The following is an 18,589-nucleotide window of genomic DNA, read 5'->3' on the forward strand; positions in this document are numbered from 1 at the left end:
GTCTTCTCTAGCACCCTTCTTTCCACTCTACCCTGCCAATTTTTTTAATGAAATGCACCTATGAAAACAGTGTTTTGGTTTGTTTTTGAAGGCCCCAGGTAACAGTTTCTCAGAGTTCTGGAAGAGTGACCTCATAGAATCACAGAATGGGTTGGGCTGGAAGGGACCTTAAAAGCCACCCAGTTCCAACTCCCTGCCACGGGCAGGGACACCTCCCACCAGACCAGGTTGCCCAAAGCCCCATCCAGCCTGGCCTTGAACACCTCCAGGGATGGGGCATCCACAGCTTCTCTGGGCAGCCTGTGCCAGGGCCTCACCACCCTCAGAGTGAAGAATTTCTTCCTGATATCTAATCTAAATCTCCCCTCTCTTAGTTTAAAGCCATTCCCCCTTGTCCTATCCCTACACTCGCTGACCAAGAGTCCCTCCCCAGCTTTCCTGCAGGCCCCATTTAGGCCCTGGAAGGCCACTGTACGGTCTGCCCAGAGCCTTCTCTTCTCCAGGCTGAACGCCCCTAACTCCCTCAGCCTGTCCTCATGAGAGAGGGGTCCAGCCCTCTGATAATCATCGTGGCCTTCCTTTGGACTTGTTCCAATCTGTCCATGTCCTTCTTGTGCTGGGGGCCCCAGAGCTGAACACAGTAAGTAGATTTAAAATAGATGCTGAAATTGGAAAGTACTGCATTATGATACCAGGTAGTATTTTATTAATTATCTAAAATACCAAGCTTCAAAGAATAAACAGTCACTTTTAGGATGGATAGGGAAGGTTCCCCAATGATTAAATTAATTTATGTTCTGAACTGTCCAAATATACTCTAGTAAAAATACTGGGAATATTTTAGTGTCATGACAATATTCTAGTTCTGACATGACAGAAGATAATTCTTTTCCTTCATCTGAAATCTGATATCAGTGTTGTTCCTCATTCAGTAGTCTATAGGATCACATTAATGGGTGTAACCTAATTTATCCTTTTGCTTTTTTGCTCTTATGGGAATTTGTTGAGGATGAGCTATGTTTGTTTGAATTACCTTGGCTGTGTAGGTATCGTGAGCTGGTGACTCTAATTCTTCTGGTCTTAGCTACAGGCAGAAGAAAAGCTTTGGAGGGCTCTGTGCGTATATGTGGTGAAGATCTGAAATCTTAAGGTAGTGAAAAATCATGAGGTAGCCTCACGGTCTTGTTCCGTTTCCTCTTAAATGAACCAAGTTCTGTTATAATGCTGTTCGGCGGAACGAATTTGAGTTGATCAGGTATTTAATTTTATTTGGTGTCAGTTAGTGTCTTAGGATTTTTGAGTGAATTCTGACTAAGGCTTAAAGATGTCAAGAGCTTGCAACAGATGTATCTCAAGTATCTCAGCTCTGCTTCCACCCTTTCCCCACCCCCTTTTTTTCTCCTTACAAGAGCGATGTACTTGGTCAGAGATCAAAACATTAATTGCAATTGGACGACATGTTAGCAGTGAGTTTTTTTCTCTGTACATAGCTTTAAAATCTGCCCTTTTTTTCTGTTACTTCTTTTAAAAGTTCGTTTTAATCTCACATTTGGTAATCACATCTCTTTATGTTGTTGACGTGAAGGCAGTTTGAATATATGATGATGATTGGGTAACCTCAGCTTTATGCAAGTTTGTAGATGTCATAGCATACAAGGCGGCTGGTTTAGGTTGGTTCATCACCTCCACCAGTATCCCAGGCATTTTTGGCTCTATTAATTTCCAGTTGTTATTCTTCCTGGTCAGAAGTGTTTAAAGAAAATCCAGTTAAAAAAAAACAAAAAACCAACACCACCACCAAAAGCTGTTTGAGTATGAGAAACCTCAGGGTAGATGAGGATTTTGATCCTAGGCTGTGGTGTCCAGCATGTCTTTTAGACCTACTTTATGACACAGTAAAAATATTTTTTGGAATGTCCTAATGACAAGCGTAAAACAAAAAGCCCTATTATGGTAAGGATTTGTTAGCATGGGTGAAACTGCAGATGACGGGGCATCGACCTTGTCTTAACATGTGCTTTACGTGGATTAAACAAGTTCATAGCTTCGTTTCAGCTCATGAATAGGAATTAATATAACTTTTTCCCTTTTTCAGAAGGGAACTAAATGGAAAATGAATTTTGTTATAAGTTGTTCGTAAGGCTTTCTTTAAGCCTTCAGTTTAAGGTTCCTACCCTATGAGTAAACCATGTGGCAACAGGATGAGCACTCACTTAAACGGTGAGGAGGATTTGGAGTTTTTATATGCCTGCTACCACTCTGTATCTGCTTTTGGTTTAGCAGGTTTTTCTTGCTGCTTTTTCTTGAAAACAGTATGTTTTAGTCTTGAATTTTATTTATAGCCTAGCGATACGGTTTGATGTTTGTGATACTTGGTAAGGAAATGCTCAGTGGTAACTTGAGGGAAGCAAGATACCCCAATGGCTGGTTGGCCCAATTGCTTTCTAGTTCATTTGGTGACTCATTTAATAGGACCAAAACACAACTGCTGCTGTCTTGAGGAATAATGAACTGTAAGGTTAGACACTGAGCATGCCAGGGTGTTTGATACTAACTGCCAGACTTCAGCAATGAGTTAAAATTTAAGTTAGATAAAGACTTGATGGCAGTTCATCCCATAGAGATGTTTGTCGTTCATCCCTTGGGGATGGTTAATGTTGTAGATGGAGGTACTGACTTGATCAACAAAGGGAGCAAATTCAGGTTTAAGTCTGCAGCGCTTTTCTGAAGAATCCTTGTTAGAAGCACACCATTTTCCAGTTGAGGCCAGTTAGCTTTTTCTTGGCGATGCAGTGTGTTTGGCAAGGAGGAGTGTTAAAATATGTTGGTCTCAAAGCTGTCGGGCTTTTATAGACTTCAGCTAGGGTGGAACACTTTGTCAAATGGAAGAAGTGTATTTATTAAGTCATTGTATGCTTATTGCTGGGTGGTCTCTGTTCTGGCAATTCTGACACACGTGAAGGACTTTGTAATACATAATGATGCGGGTAGTGAAGGTGGGGACATTTTGCTTCAATTACCTGGCTACATGTGGAAAACCTCGTCTGTCTTGGGATATAAAAAAAAATACATCAGTTCTCTAATCTCTGAGTGGGGACAGATGAGGCGCTCTAGTTGTTTGTACCTCTTCTGTGCTGTCCGGTGTTCTGCCCTTCCCAAATAGAGAAGTGGGAGACTGGCAATAACTACCATCTAGGTGGGATTGTTTTCTTTACTTGCCTGAGTCAAAGTAGATTGCATTATTGCTCTACAGCTTAAAAACTACTACTGATTCTTTTTCATTTGTTACTTTGGCCCCCTATGTGTATAGTATCTTTGATGGTGATCTGTTAAAATGAGGTTGAAACTGTCATTTCATATCATTATTTGTGAATCATTAGAATTATTTTGGTTTGAAAAGAATGGAAGTTCTGGGACTGTTCCTTATGTAATGTTTAAGTTGTGTTGTGAACGCTGAAAGTTTTTGTGTTTTTTATATGTGAAGAATGCTCTCTGAGAAATACCTGAAAAATTATTTGATCAGATTTCTGTTGAAAGTTAGCAGCTGGGCTCTGATGAAATAGACCAGTAAACAAGTGTACCTGATGTTTATCGCAGAATCGTAGAATGCTTTGAGTTGGAAGGGACCTTAAAGATCACCCAGTTCCAACCCCTTGCCAAGGGCAGGGATGCCACCCACCAGATTCAGGTTGCCCAGGGCCTCATCCAGCCTGGTCTTGAACACCTGGTCTGAACATGTTTGGTATGCTACCTCTAAAGCGAGTCTTTGTCGCTTCACTGAATGTAATGAATGCATTTTTGTGATCATCAATTTAAACAATAGCATGTTAATTAGTTTGTAATACTTTAATAAGCCTTGAGATCATCACAAAGTGTATTTGATATTAACGACTCTTAAAGAAAATAGAACACTTTATTTTCCTTTTGCTTGTATAAAATAAAACTATTGAAATGACTGTTACTAATGGTAATTTTAAGTATGTGATGTAAATTGCTTGTTTTGAAATGATCCAACTCAGTCCTCTTATTTTATATTTTTTTTAACAGGGTTTGTGGATGCACTTAGATGTTTGCAATGAGCACTGTGGCTGGCATGCCCCAGTGTTTTGGATACCAATGCATAGGACTCTGTAGTAATCGAATTTATCAGAAACGAACGTCATGAGCATAGTGATCCCATTGGGGGTTGACACAGCAGATACTTCTTATTTGGAAATGGCTGCAGGCTCAGAGTAAGTATGTTAACATAAAGAGTAAGTTTTCTGTTTTTAATTACCTATTTTGTCATACTGAGACTTTTTAATACAGTTGGAGAAGACTTATCAGTCTCTAGTTATACTGTGTTTGTAATAACTTAATAACTTCTAAGTCAATTTCTTTCTCTTTAAGGAGAGTAAAGGAGAAAAGGTAAACTGTTCTACAGATGCATGTTTTTCTTCCTTATCAGACTGAGAAATGCAGATACTGCCTGATTCACCTTTCACATTTACAATATTTTACTATTTAAGTTTTCTTAACCTGTGTTTTAAAAATAAAAAAAATCAACTTCCCATGTTGGGGTGGGAAAATCTTCTGGTATGGTAAATTGCAAAAGAGCAGTAATAATTATAAGAGTGCCTTTATTTTTGAAAGTTAAAGGCCTGTCTTAATTGTCTAACGCTATGTTTTCACAAAGGTATTTTATATTGAAAAATCAGTGGAAAATAATAGGAAAATAAAAAAAATAAAAAAGAATAAAAGAAAAGAAATAAAAGAAAATAAAAAAATTGCTCTTTCAGCACAAAATTGGATAGCCATTTATAAAAGGTTGCAAAACAAATCCTTAATTCAAGAAGCTTTGCATGAAATAAGCATAGTGTTTTTTTAATTTTATGTTTTTCCTGCTATCGCCTGAGTCTACAGAGTATAGATGAATTAGATTTGAGGTGTCGTTCAGCTCTGAGTGGAGATTTTTCCTTTCGGGTAAACATCTTTCCATGTGTGTAGGATCCACCTGGCTCTTGAACATTATGAGAGAAGAAATAATATTTTGATCAACTTGAGGAGTAAAAGACCAAGATGTTATTATTTCTACCTGTTTACATAGGACATCATCCCATTCAGCTCTGTGTACTTCAGAGCAGTATCTGGATTTTTTTTCCTGTTTCCTCTGTGGCTTTTGTGTTAGTAAAACGTGACAGATGAGTTGTGAAAAAGTGGGTGTCAAGACAGTAAAGGTGATGTTAAAGATCAAGAGAGTTTGTGTAAGCCACACTACGTTTTGTACACTTCCTTGCATAAACAGAGGGGGGAAAAAGAACAGTTCATTTCTTAGAGCAAAAACTGCTAAATACGTCATTTATATTAACTATTTGAGATGCTGTTACTTCTTACTTTCCTCTGAGTACAGACAGTCTTTAGTAATAATTTAAGCCCTTAATTTTTCTGGTTAACACATGAATGTCTGTTTGCTTTAGATATTGAAGCAATGGTTTAGACTTATTTGTTTTATGGAGAGATTTTAAATAAACTTCACAAACTGGTCCTTCATTTAACAGGTGCATTGAATGACCACTATCAATAAAAGTAGTGTGCATAAAATCTTTGCTTGAGAGTGTGTGCTAAGCTAGTAACATTATTCAGTGTAAGATACCTTTTCTTGCAAATACTGAAGGAAATTTGTCACACGCTTAAGAACTCAAACAGCTTTTTAAAGGGATGTTTCTTTCCTGTGTTTTTTTTTCAGTTGTATATGAGGTTATTTTACTAATCTAGGTTACTAGAACTCTTAATCTAAAGAAAACTAAAAATCCTTTATATGAAACTCTTTTGCATTAAAGTCTTTAAAATTGATTTGTTGATCTCTATTTCATAACCATGAATGCTGGTTTCCTTGGTACAGAAAATGATTTTAACTCTGTGTTAAATAATTCAGTGTGAATCATTCACAGCTCTTTCCATTATCTTTTCCTGTGGATTTTCATGTTTCGAGGAGGTCACAGTTCCCGAGGTTACTAACATTACTTGCAGACTCAGCAAGCCATGCTGAAATTAGGATAAATAAATATAGTTGTCAGTATAAACAAAGTAGTTCACGGTGTTATTTGCTTGATACTGTGGCATGGAGACCCAGTTAGGTGCTGCTTCTCTTCAGATGTTAGGTGACTGTTAGCAGTTAGATTCATTAATATAATCTCTGAGAATATCGTTGCTGAAAAATAGCTAGTTGCATGATTAATTTATCTAAAAGCCATGTCCGTACCTAAAAAAGCGTGACACAAAACTGTGTACTTAACACTGATTAAAAAAAAAAAAAGGTTACCTGAATTGCTTATGCAGTTATTATCTGCTTTAAGTGTACTTTTTATGTCTTCTTCCAAGGATATGTTGGGCATAGATAGTATTGATAGTGATTATAGATAGACCTTTGAGCAGGTTCTGGGCTTTTCCCAGGTGGGAGGAGTTGGACTTTCTTCACAGTGACTGACAGGTCTGATGTTGCTTCATTAGTTGCTGAAGCGTGAGCAAACACAAGAGTGAGGGGGAATGACAAACCTAATTACGTAGGAGAAGGAGCCCTAAAGGATAAAACATGCTTTAAACTAAGGGATTAGGGATTAGTGTGGTGGTTTCTTTAATGGTGGGTAGTTTATCTGTTAGATACTTCTAATAAGGAGGCCAGTAACTACTGGAGGGCCCCAGGGGCCAATACTGGGACCAATCCTGTTTAAAATCTTCATTAATGATCTGTACACTGGGGTACGGTGCCCCCTCAGTAAGCTTGCAGGTAACACAGAACTGTGGGGAGGGGCTCATTCACCAGAGGGCTGTGCTGCCATCCAGAGGGACGTGGGGAGGAAGCACTTCTATGCTGTGTGGGTGACAGAGCACTGGCACGGGCTGCCCAGGGAGGCTCTGGATCTCCCTCCTTGGAGACCTTCAGAAGCCACCTGGACGTGGTCCTGGGCAGCCTGCTCTGGGTGTCCCTGCTTGGGCAGGGGTTGGAGCAGCTGGCCTCCAGAGGGCCCCGCCAGCCTCGCTTTCTGTGATTCTGTGTTACAGTATTTCATCACATTGATTCAGTGCAGGTGTAAAATTTGTAAAAGGTTGTCTAAAGATGAATACCAGTGACTTTTTAAGAGAATCCCTCTTATCGTTAAAGACCTTTTAGTAATATACAGAGCCAGCTTTCTAGAGAAAAGGCCCATATAATGTATGAATGTACTTTGAACCCAAAACCCACTGTGTATGGATCATTGTATCAAGCTCAATATCCAGGAGAAAAGGTTATGAATGTTATGGTATTAAATAAAAATCAATACAAACTTAACCCATTAGCTGGTGTTGAAACAGGGATTATTTTTTTCTGAAGTGTTATAGGAGAATGGATAGGTTGCTGATAAATGGTATCAGACCAGCCTGTACCTGTAGGGCCTGGTAGAGGATGTTTAGGTAGCAGTTGGTGGTAGAGAAGTAGTGCTCGGTTTTCTGTTCTCTGGGTAGCTAAGGCCATCTGATGTGTTTGGCTAGGTGAAGTGTGTTGAAATAGAAAATGTTATCTGCTTTTCATACAAAATAAATTATATTCCTTTATCTGAGTTGACCTTCAGCCAGATAATGCTCAGGTGTGCTGGTACAAAGGAAAAGCAAACCCAGACTCTCTGATTAGGCTGATCAAACCTGGTGCATGGCAGGCTGCTGTTGCTGAAGCATACTTGGAAGCAAGAAAGTTTCATTTGGAGTTTTAAAGGTGCTTTTGGGAAGTAGTGTTAGCTAATCTTCCTAAGGTAAGCTTTACAGTATGACAGTTTTAGTTTTAATGAGATTATTTTTCATTTGAATACCGAGAGTTTTACAGAAGAGGTTGAGGGTCCCAGATTCCAAGGACTAATTTAGTTTTGGTAGTCAAAAACTACCACCTTTTCTGTAATTATCGCTCAGGCAGAAACAAAATGGTATTTGAGATCAATGGGATGGGGGCAGGGGGACTTTTTTAAAGAAAAAATTACCATTGGCTTAGAATGGTTTGTAGTTTATTCCCTTAATATAGGTGAGCTATAAGCTTATAGGGACTGACTTTTTTTGTGAACTGACTTCATATGTAGCCTGTTTAATTTTTCACTAATGCCATCTGCTGGCAATGTGCAGAATATTTTTCAGTTTACATTGTACTGTTAAATATAACCTCTAGGAAATAACGCCGAACGTGAGAGTTTTCAACTGCGGCTGAAATTCGAGTGGTTCTTATAAGAAAACATAGTATCTTTGCTTTTTTAACTTGTTTTCAAGTTACAAGAATGTTTAAAGTCATTGCAAACTGGGAACATGTGAGTATCTTTCCATTATAGGAACATACGAGTATCTTTTTTTTAATGGTCCTTTCTGTTGTGCTACTTCTGAGTATTTAGCATGGTTTTGAATTGCTGACCATAACACCTAACAAATTGCACTTTAGCAAAATGTCATGGTCAGCATGTCATGGTAATACTTGTTTGTTTCAGAGCATATGTTTAGGATTTGGGTGTAACTCCAAATATACCATATTCTAATAGGGTTTTCATGAAAACTGAAAATACTGTACCTTCTCCCCATAGTAAGGGTCCAGCTGTCTGAGGTAAGGCTGAAAAATGCGGCATGTTCAGAAGAGTGCCAAGCTCGATATTTCAGTTTGGTACAGAACTGGTTTAAGGTCAAAGAAACAAGCAAGGAAAATATCAGAGCATTCCTTCAGATCTGAAAGCTTGCTCTTTCTTCCCGAAAACTTGCTTTTCGGGATGCCTGTAATAATGCCAGTGGAAAGATTGGGGGTGGTGGGTGCAAGCATTTATTTAGGATATAACTGGAACTGAACTATCCAGGATGTATACTTGTAATCTTTAGCCTTGTATAGTAGGCTTTTTTCCTTCATCTGCTTTCCCTGTGTTGTCTTCTCCTGCATTTTTAATAGTCAGTGTAGATAATAGGTTTCTCTGCAACCAAGCATGGTTGTAGTCTTCTAAATCAAGTACTTAGATGCTAGCTCCGAAGCTGTGTTTTGGGTGTTAGAAGTTGATCAGACATGTAAGTGGTAGAAAGATTGAGTCCTGAAGATTAGATTTTTGGGATAAGGAACAACAGTTTTAAAAAAAATAATAATTGAATGTGGCATCTAATGCTTTATTTGGTTGTGCAATTAAGAATTTTAGTAAGAGGTGTGCCCCCGAGTATTTGGATGGGGAAAAAAGCTTTACTGAAAGCTGATTCTGCTTATATACTGCTTGTTAAACTTTTTTTTTTAATATGAAGGCTTAGTTGTCTTTGCTTCTCACCCAGTTTTCTCCCAACCCATTTTTGTTTTTTCTTGCTCAGATGAATGTTGTGCCTTTTTGGTTTTAACCCTCCACTCTGTGTTCTACAAGTATTAAAATAATTAGGGATAACGGATTGTATTTATTTCTGCATTTCCTTTTTAGAAGCTTAATGCTTCTGCTTCCCACAAGAGTTATGCCTCTAAATTTCTAAATTTTAAAGTGCTTCTCTTAAGTGGTTTGTAAACGTCTAATGTAGGTAGAAATACATTTTAAGGAGTAGAGTCTTTTGTCTTGCTTCATATTTTGCAAGAGTGCCTTTTAATTTTGTAGTCAGTTGATGAAATATGTATGACCTCCCTTTTTAGGACATATGTTTCTGTTCTTGTATCTTTCATTGAATGCTCACTTAGTGAAGTAGTGGGTATTGAGGGCATGTTAAGATTGATTGATTTGTTTATTGGATGGATAGTTGGCTCTTGATTAATTGGTATTTGGACTGGCAAGATCTAAGAAGGATTAGCTAGGTGACGTTAATGGTGTTGATAACTGCCCAAATGCAGATAAAGGCAAATCTGTGGAAAAGACAAAGCTTTTCCAACTAGTGTCCTTTTGATTATTTTTTTTTAATTGGGCTTGATGAACCTGTCTGCTTCCAGGATGTAATTCCAACAAACTCTGATAAAAGTACTTTCCAGCTGAGAAGCAGGGTAAGAAAAGAAATGAGAATTTTTCTGGGCTTGAGGTAAATAAGGGCAAGTGACTTCAGAGTTGTTGGTTTTCCCCTCATGCTACTGTAATTACAAGCTCTGTTTCTTATCTGCTAGTACTTTGTGTGATCCGTACATCCCCCCCACCTGGCATGGTGACTGTTAGAAACATGAGTATTTTTCAAAAGATTTTTCCCCTCTGAACTTCTGTGACTAATGTCTTCACCTGATGATAGCATTTTTAACTAGCGATTCTTTCTGCACAGTAAGATCACAAAGGGAAAAGCTAATGAGAAGAAATTAGCTGCTAAAGTTATTAGTGGAACACTTCCAGTTCTGTATGTTCTTCCCAGGAAGAATAATTATATTCTTACAGACATGTTAGCAGAAAGTTTGAGTTGCTGGTGTCTTCTAAAATCAAGCTAGCTTCACTTCATGGCATATTAAAAAAGCTTACATTTATGTCTTAATGTCTGAGAAAAACACGTGAATTTCTGTTTTAACTTAGGATTCAGAATGACCAATTTTAAAACATCAGCTCAAGGAATTACTGAATCTTTGTGGGGAAAAAGATTTGATGCACAATAAAACTAAAATTAGAAAAGTACCCACTTGGGCTCAATATGTGATGCTAGTCAAAAGCCATTTCAGTTTAAAAGATGCTGATATTTCGCTCTGCCTCTCAGTGTTTAAAAAATAATAATAATCAAATTAATGCAGTTACCTAGCTGCATTTTTTTAAAGTTTGTACTGGTTTGATTGGATTCTGTGGTGCAGTGCAAAATCAACAAGTTAGTGACACGTGAACTGAGAAAAGGTGCAATTTCTTGGATTCAAAAAGCTCTTCCTGTTTTAATATTCCTTTACCTTTCTCAACTTTTGCATTGTGATTTAGTACATATAAACCATAGTTTCTCTATTAGAGGTGACACTGCCTTTCTCTACCAAGGTGTATCTAGAAAATGGTTCACTTCTTTTTCTTTCAAGGTAAAAAATAAATCGATAAGTGCCTTTTTTTAGATTTGCCCTACTTAAGGTTTCCGTTTGTAGAAACAGTTCTCTGCCGCCGTGGGTGCTGGTTCATAAAGACGTTGAGAGTCATGTGCTGATGCTACCGCTAGATGTCTCTGCAGAATTTCATAGTGTCGGTGCTAGTACTGGGGCTGTGTCCACAACGGGTTGCAGTTGTGCGTATTGTTGTTTCTGTCTTTTGTCTTAATTAAGCTGAAGTCCTTTCTTTAGCTTTTATTGCAGCTCGATAGATCTGTGCATACTGACTGATGAATTCCTGACAAAGTGTGTAACATGTTTTTCTGTCCAGATTTGCAGGTTATGTGAAACGATTTAGCATGTACTCTTTTTTTTTTTTCTTTGAGTAAAGTTTTGTAGCTACAGAGGTATAAGTTCTCTGCTGCTCTGGAAGCTTCCTTTTAGATGAAAGAAAAGTGATTTTTTTTTCTTCTTTTAATTGGGCAGTTGTGGGGGCAAAAGTGGTTTTGGTGGCGATAGTTGTTGTATTCCTGAACCTTTTTGTATGCTCCTTTTTAACAGGAACAGCGGGTAATTACTTAGCAGTTGTGAAACAATTATCGTAACTAACAAGTATATTGACATAACATTAATAAATTAAATATATGCATTAGTATAACTATTTATTATTCTTCTGTTTTTGTTTTGCAGACCAGAATCTGTAGAAGCTAGCCCTGTGGTAGTTGAAAAATCGAACAGTTATCCGCACCAGTTGTATACCAGCAGCTCGCATTCACACAGTTACATTGGTTTGCCCTATGCAGTAAGTTTCATGCTAAATGTGCTAAAATATGATGTCCTTAAATAGGAAAAACTCCTGATTCATGCTTATAGTTTTGTATTTTATTGGGAGCTGGGTAAAAAGCCTAAAAATGGTTGATTAGAAAGCTGAATACAGAACATAGTGAATTTTATGTAAAACATAGTCAAGAAGGTTAAAAAAAAAAAAACACACCAAGAATGAGCAATGACAGAAACAAGTTTAAATTTACTTTGAAAAATGCACAGAACTTCAGAAACTTCTTATAAAGTTAATTCTTATACTTTGGCTTAAATAACCATCAGAATGTCTGACGCTTAAGAGCTGTAACTTACCTTTCAAAAAAAATCTAGGACCATAACTATGGTGCTCGGCCTCCTCCAACGCCTCCAGCTTCTCCTCCTCCGTCAGTGCTTATAAGCAAGAATGAAGTAGGCATATTTACCACTCCCAACTTTGATGAAACCTCCAGTGCTACTACCATCAGTACGTCAGAGGATGGAAGCTATGGAACTGATATTACCAGATGCATTTGTGGTTTTACACATGATGATGGATATATGATCTGTTGTGACAAATGCAGGTAACGAATATTAAATGTATTGAAAAAGTAAAAAATGACTTAAAGCTGCATTGACAAATTGAGTGCAATTAAATGGTGTTTTAACAGTCTTGATTCATAAGATAGAGGAATCTTCCATAATCAAAACAATGTTTGAAGGTTGAAGGCTTTTTAAAAGGCAGAGTAGTTTAGGAGTAATGAGTATTTCACACTTTTTTCTAGTCTGTCTTAACTATTCATGTCAATTTGTTCATACCTTTATGTATCGTTGCTCTAGTAAGGATATCTTTGCCTTTCTTTCTAAAAAGGATATTTATTTTCTCCAAGTTATTTGTCATTATGGTGAAATAAAAATCTGAAGGTACCAAGTAATAAGTGTTTTGGGGAGGTATGTACATGTAAACCAAGAAACTTGCAGGAAGCAAAGTAATATGACATAAGCTTCTCAAATCACAGGCTCTCTTGTGTGCGATCTTTCTGATAAGAACTCTTCATCTTCAAAAGACTTGGTCTTTCGATAGTTATTGAAATTCTTAAAGCTAACAGATTCTTATTTGGGAAACCAGAGTTAAAATATTTAAACTTGTGTTCATGTTTTAGTATGATCAAGTAGCTACTTATATAAGCAGATGCTATTAAACAATTGCATTTTGGAAAATGGAGCTTTGAAATTTTTAGAGGTGGGACACTTAGCAGGAGAAGACAAATCTCGTATTTCTGGAATTATTCAGTGTTAGCCTGTACATTCTCATTCAATACGTATAATGAGCTAATTGATGTTACTGAATTTACTAGATTATATTTCTAAAATGATTGCTACAGCTAATTAAAACATTAATTCAGGTCTTACTCCTCTGGCTGCTTACATAACAAGCTTGTTCATTTTCAATGGTCCTTGATTCTGGTAACCTTTTCTCTTAGTTTGAAATAGAGATGTTCCTTCAGCAGGGGAACTGTAGATTGTCACCGGTTGGGTAGTCTGCTAGTTTTGAAGAAGAGATTTTCTGTAAGGTGCTGGGAGAACTGTAAGAAATTCTCAAGTGATTTTTGTGTCCCATGTACTTCTAGCCTTCAGTCTAGCAAGCAGCCTTTCTTCCTTGACTGTGGGAAGCAGTTAAAGCTCTTCCTGTGTTGCACAACAGTCCTGCCAGTCGTGTGACTTCTGCTCCTACACAGGACTTTGCTGTCAAGCAAAGGAATATGTGGTGTGGGTGTCATGTTGGCATTCAGTGGCTTTGCAGAAATGCTTCGGGAATATATATAGAGAGAAGGAGAGAAAGAAAATTAATTCCCTTTTCATATTAAAAAAAAAATCCTACAAAAAAAAAAAGGCTAAGGAAGCAGAGGCATTGGGAGGCAGCCCGAAGATTGGAATTGCAGAGTGATCAGCAGAATAGGAAGTCAGCTAGCTAGCAGAGGGCTGATGAAGATAGTAATTCAGTAAGTAGTTTTAGGTAGTGTTTAATCTGAGTCAAGATCATGACAGGAGGGGAAAAAATCATATATATATATCATATATATATGATATATCATATATCATATATATATGATTTTTTCCCCTCCTGTCATGATATATATGTGTGTGTGTGTATGCATATATATATATATATATATATATATATATATATATATGAAGTGTGTGTGTGTATTTACACACACAGAGTCTGTAAAGTCATACTTAAAATAACCAAAAGGTGGGGGTGTTTTTTTTGTAGTGTCTGGCAGCACATTGACTGCATGGGAATTGACCGGCAGCATATTCCTGACATATATCTGTGTGAACGTTGTCAACCAAGGTGAGTAGTTCAGATAATTTTGAACTCTAAAACAGCTAGAACGAGTAGAGAATATTTCAAAACAAAACAAAGTAGTCCTGGAACAACCAACAGTTTAAAAATGCAGACCATGTGACATAATCTTGAGGATTTTAGATGAAGAAGCTATGTTTCTGATGCAGATGACCTTAACCAGTGTGCATTCTCTTGTTCAGTTGTCATTGTTTTACCTCACTAGATGACAGGGTTAAGCAATTGAAACACTTACTGTCATAGCAATGAGTCGTGGATCCTTTCTCAGGCTGGACAATATGCAGACAATTCATTCTCTTTTCTTTCGTGGCTATCAAATGTGGAGAACCCATAACCGCAGTGCTTCCAGATCAGCTGCTCCACCAATATTTCTCGTCTTTCGTCTTTATGGCCCCATTCCAGTATGCTACAGTGTTCACCTCCAAGGACTTCTTGCTCTGGAATGGGTATTCTTATGCTCCCTCTCAAACCTGAAGTCCTGTGACATGACAAGGAGGGTATTTAGTTCCATGTAGTAGGTAGATTATACCTGCCTTTAATAATAATTGTTCTGGGATACAGAGCATAAAATGCTACAGGTTAGTTATGTTGCACATTGTCAGTTAAACAGTGAATAAAAGACGTGTGTTCAGAAAACATTTAATTAGAAATAAATTATATTTTTCTTCTGGGAAATTGCTTGAACCATACTGTCTTAGGATCTTTGTTATTATATTGTGATGATTGTTTTATGGAATCTGCAGAAGAATGGTTTAATGCCTGTTCAGTTGTAATCCATGAGCCAACTGTCAGTCTTTCTTCTGAGCTACCTATATTTTTACTATGTTTTGAAGTGATTTGAATGCCCACATGTGCCTTGTATTACAGTGAAGTTCTGTTTAAATACTTGGATATATTGATGTGTAAGTGTGAAACTTATTTTTTTTAAATTTCAGGAATTTGGATAAAGAAAGGGCAGTGCTGTTACAGCAAAGGAAAAGGGAAAATATGTCAGGTGGGTAAAGCTTTTAAAAGACTTTTTCTTCAATAAAGGTTATAAAATAAATTATCAACTGCATAGATGTAAGGACATATACACAGTTCTTTGTAATTTTGATAGCCTTCAGCATATAAAGTTCAGTAAATCAATACCTGTTGCGTGACTATTGTTAATAAGAGCTTTATGTCAGAATAGTTGAAGTTCCAAGTCTTTTCTTAAAAGATGTCACCACCAGTTTAATTGTTGGGGAATAATTCGTTCTGAACATTGTTAAAGTTTCTTAAGAATGAATGTAGCTTTTACAGTAACAAGAATACTTTGAGTAAGCTACTAAAGATAGATGGGAAAGTTTGAGACTACTTGTGGGATAAGAGAGGGTTGCTAAGTCCACTTTCTATTGGGGAAAAAATGACATCCTGTTTCTGTCACTTCTTCCTTGACAGTGTAGATAGACTACTTCTGTCTTAATACTATCATCTTAAAACTATTCCATTACTGGTGATACTGCTGTCTCTGATGAAGAATTACATAATTAAATGAGCTTTAAAACAATGTAACATAGTTTTGAGAGGTAATCGTAACTCTGATTTGTTGGTTCTAGGTTTGTATATGTACATTAGTATTTTTGTCAACCACAAAAATTAATAACAACTCTTTGTTTTGAAAACCTGATGAAGCAAGGAGCTTTTTTGTCTCTATATTTTATGAGATGAGCTCTACTACCATTTACAGAATGTCAAAGCTCAACTGACATTAATTTGTCAGGAGTTCTGTCAAGCCATTGTCAAAATGTGTCATGGGTTTTGTTGACAGGTGATAACTTTAAAGCTCTGTTGCAAAAGTCATAACATAGAAGACCATCTAGAACTTAACATGTTTTACTTTCAAATTCTGTCTCTGAAGTGCTGGGGGTTTGTGCAAGCTGCTTTAGTCAATTAGACATTAACGACTTATTTAGAACACCGTAATAATTTCTGTTTTTGTCTGCTTTCATTTTAACAAAACCAAACCTATTTCATAAAATTTTGGTTGACCTGCTAGATGAATTTAGAATTCAAAAATAATTTTTGCTGATTCCAATAAATATACTTGTTCTATTACGTCATAACTCATTAAGTGGAATGATATTTTGAGGCTAAATTTGAATTTACATACAGTACACAGAAAGTCAGTGGTCTGAGCTACTTAAGTCATCTCTTAGGATTTGTAGTCATGCTATTTGATCATTTACTATAAACTTAAGGAAAGAAAAGTAGCCAAAATTTTACACAGAAGCTGAAGAGAGAGAACCTTCTAACTTAGTGTTGAGCTTAATCCTTAATTTTGAGTAGTCTTTTAAATCTGCTCTGTGTAGTCAATAGGAAAAGAAATGACAAATGGTAAATATTAAGTATCAAAACAGTTTAAAAAAAAAAAAAAACAACTATCCAGTTTAAGCTGTGACTTAGTGCACTGTTGATTAAGTACTAAAAATCACAGTAATTGGAAATTAACATGTTCTCATGTTAACATGCTCTCTGGTTAATTTTCATTCAGCTAATACACTTGCTTGGCTAAATGCACTTTTTGTGTTGGTTGATGTGACATGGTTCAGTCAGGCTTACAGTAATTCTAGGTATGTTCATATGCCATGAGACACTAGTAAAAACAGGCAGTTTCAATAGATGGTGTCAAGCAGAAAGAGCAAAAAAGGCATTGATTCCAATGGACCTGTTAATTACAGTAACATTCAGTTACTGTTAATTCAGTAACATTCTGGTGCTTTCAAATTTTTTTTTTTGGTATTAAGTTTCAGGTTTTTAGAGGCAAGATAGCCTGATCTGTGTTCTCTGACTAAATATGTATACAGAGGTTCAGAGGCTTATATATAATAGGGCTTTTCATTTAGATGTGAGAATACTTTACCGTGTAATGGTTTTCATTTTAAAAAGACTTGTGAAGTGTTGCTGCTATTAGCCACATTGCATCCGGAGTTAAAAAGTGGGCAGCAAGTAATAGATCAGTTGTTTTACCTCAAGAAAAGAGCCTTTAGGGAAATGTGTCCCATGATGTGAGAGTGGGTGTCTTGTGTGCATAACCACATGGATTTTCTTCCTTGCAACATTTCTATTCTATTGTTCTGGGGCCCACCGTTGTATACTGTTGCTCTCTGTGGATTAGGTTGCTTGCTATGGTTCAGTGCACTACCTTTGTTAAGCACCTAATTTTTTCAAGGATGACTTTATTTAAAGATACAGTAGCCAGATGTGTTACTTGTTCAAGGATGTTGCTCCAAGTGGTCTGGTCTTGAAATAGGTGCTGATGCAGCCACTTGCTGCTTATGGAGATGAAAGTCTGGGCCTGTAATTTTTTGTGAAACTTTTGGAAACTTTGTACCTTGCCTTCCAAGATGCAAAACCTTCACTTAGTGTGCTTTGCTAAGGCTCTTCAAAGTGAAAGCAGGTTATGTAGGTTAGGAAGGAGTGTTTCAAAACAACTCGGTGTAATTATATGTTTGAGGTAATTACTCTTTTACAGTAAGCTAGAGCACAGTGTAGGTAGACAACAATATTGAAATGGTGTTTCCCTGAGGAAGATGGTGTTCTGTGGGGGCTTTCAGGTAGGTTTTTTTTTGGTTGGTTGGTTTTACCTGTGACATGATGTGTAATGATGCTGTAGGCAATAGTGTATGGAATATAACATTGATGATTTTAAGGGTGATGATTCTTTGGGTTTTCATTTCTCAATTGTTGATTGTTCGGCTGTTTGTTAAAATTAGTTTTTGATTAGACATTTCTTTGTGTTTTTTAGTGATAGTTCATCAAATAGTCCGAGTAGAGATGCAAACAAATTAAGATCACCTATATATATAATACGTGCATAAATATCCCCACATCAACTTAAGATAGGTAAAGTATAGCTTTGTCTAACAAGCTTAGAAAGAAGAACCAAGATAGTAAAACTGGATTGCTTACTGTTCACAGAGGAATCCTGTTTAAGGAATGCTGTGAGCAAGAAAAATCCAGACTAACCAGTAGCTGGATCTCTTTATTTAGAGAAGTTTTCAAGAATAGATAGCACTGTTGAGTGCACTGATAAAGGCAATGTCCTTTTGAGCTCAGAAGGAATGTTTTCTCTGCTCTCATCGTAAGTATTCGTAAAGCCTTCCCCTGTGTGGTTTCAAAAAGTCACGCTTAGTGTAAAATGCTCTGAAGGCAGAATATTTGGAAAAGCTGCTAAAATGTGAGAAGTCTGTACTAAGCATACATGAAGAGCAGTCTCCTATCTATTTGTACCATCTCTCTTCAAATCCTCCCCACACTTGACAGCCTTTCATCTTGACAGAACTAGGGTAATCCTGTTTCAGGTCAGGAAATGTATTTGTCTGACATAAATGCTGATGTATGCTAAACTTCAGACTTTGGCTTTAGGTCTTCATGTCACAACAGAAAACAAAAATAACAGTTTGTGTATGATCTTGTTTTAACAAGGGAAA

The 18,589-nt window shown here is 37.0% G+C and overlaps 1 protein-coding gene across 9 annotated transcripts in view; it reads left to right on the forward strand.

The window, feature by feature from the left end:
- KMT2E (lysine methyltransferase 2E (inactive)) overlaps nt 1–18,589 on the forward strand; it is a 67,675-nt gene that overhangs the window by 14,055 nt on the left and 35,031 nt on the right. For all 9 annotated transcript variants that reach the window (XM_040544585.1, XM_040544581.1, XM_040544582.1 and 6 more), the window contains 5 exons: nt 4,048–4,232; nt 11,657–11,768; nt 12,119–12,348; nt 14,043–14,123; nt 15,071–15,129. In XM_040544585.1, coding sequence (XP_040400519.1) covers nt 4,162–4,232; nt 11,657–11,768; nt 12,119–12,348; nt 14,043–14,123; nt 15,071–15,129 — 553 coding nt within the window. In that variant the 5' untranslated portion in view covers nt 4,048–4,161. Of the gene's footprint in view, nt 1–4,047; nt 4,233–11,656; nt 11,769–12,118; nt 12,349–14,042; nt 14,124–15,070; nt 15,130–18,589 lie in introns of those variants that run through there.

The sequence above is a fragment of the Cygnus olor genome, chromosome 1, assembly GCF_009769625.2.
Source record: "Cygnus olor isolate bCygOlo1 chromosome 1, bCygOlo1.pri.v2, whole genome shotgun sequence".
NCBI lineage: Eukaryota > Metazoa > Chordata > Aves > Anseriformes > Anatidae > Cygnus > Cygnus olor.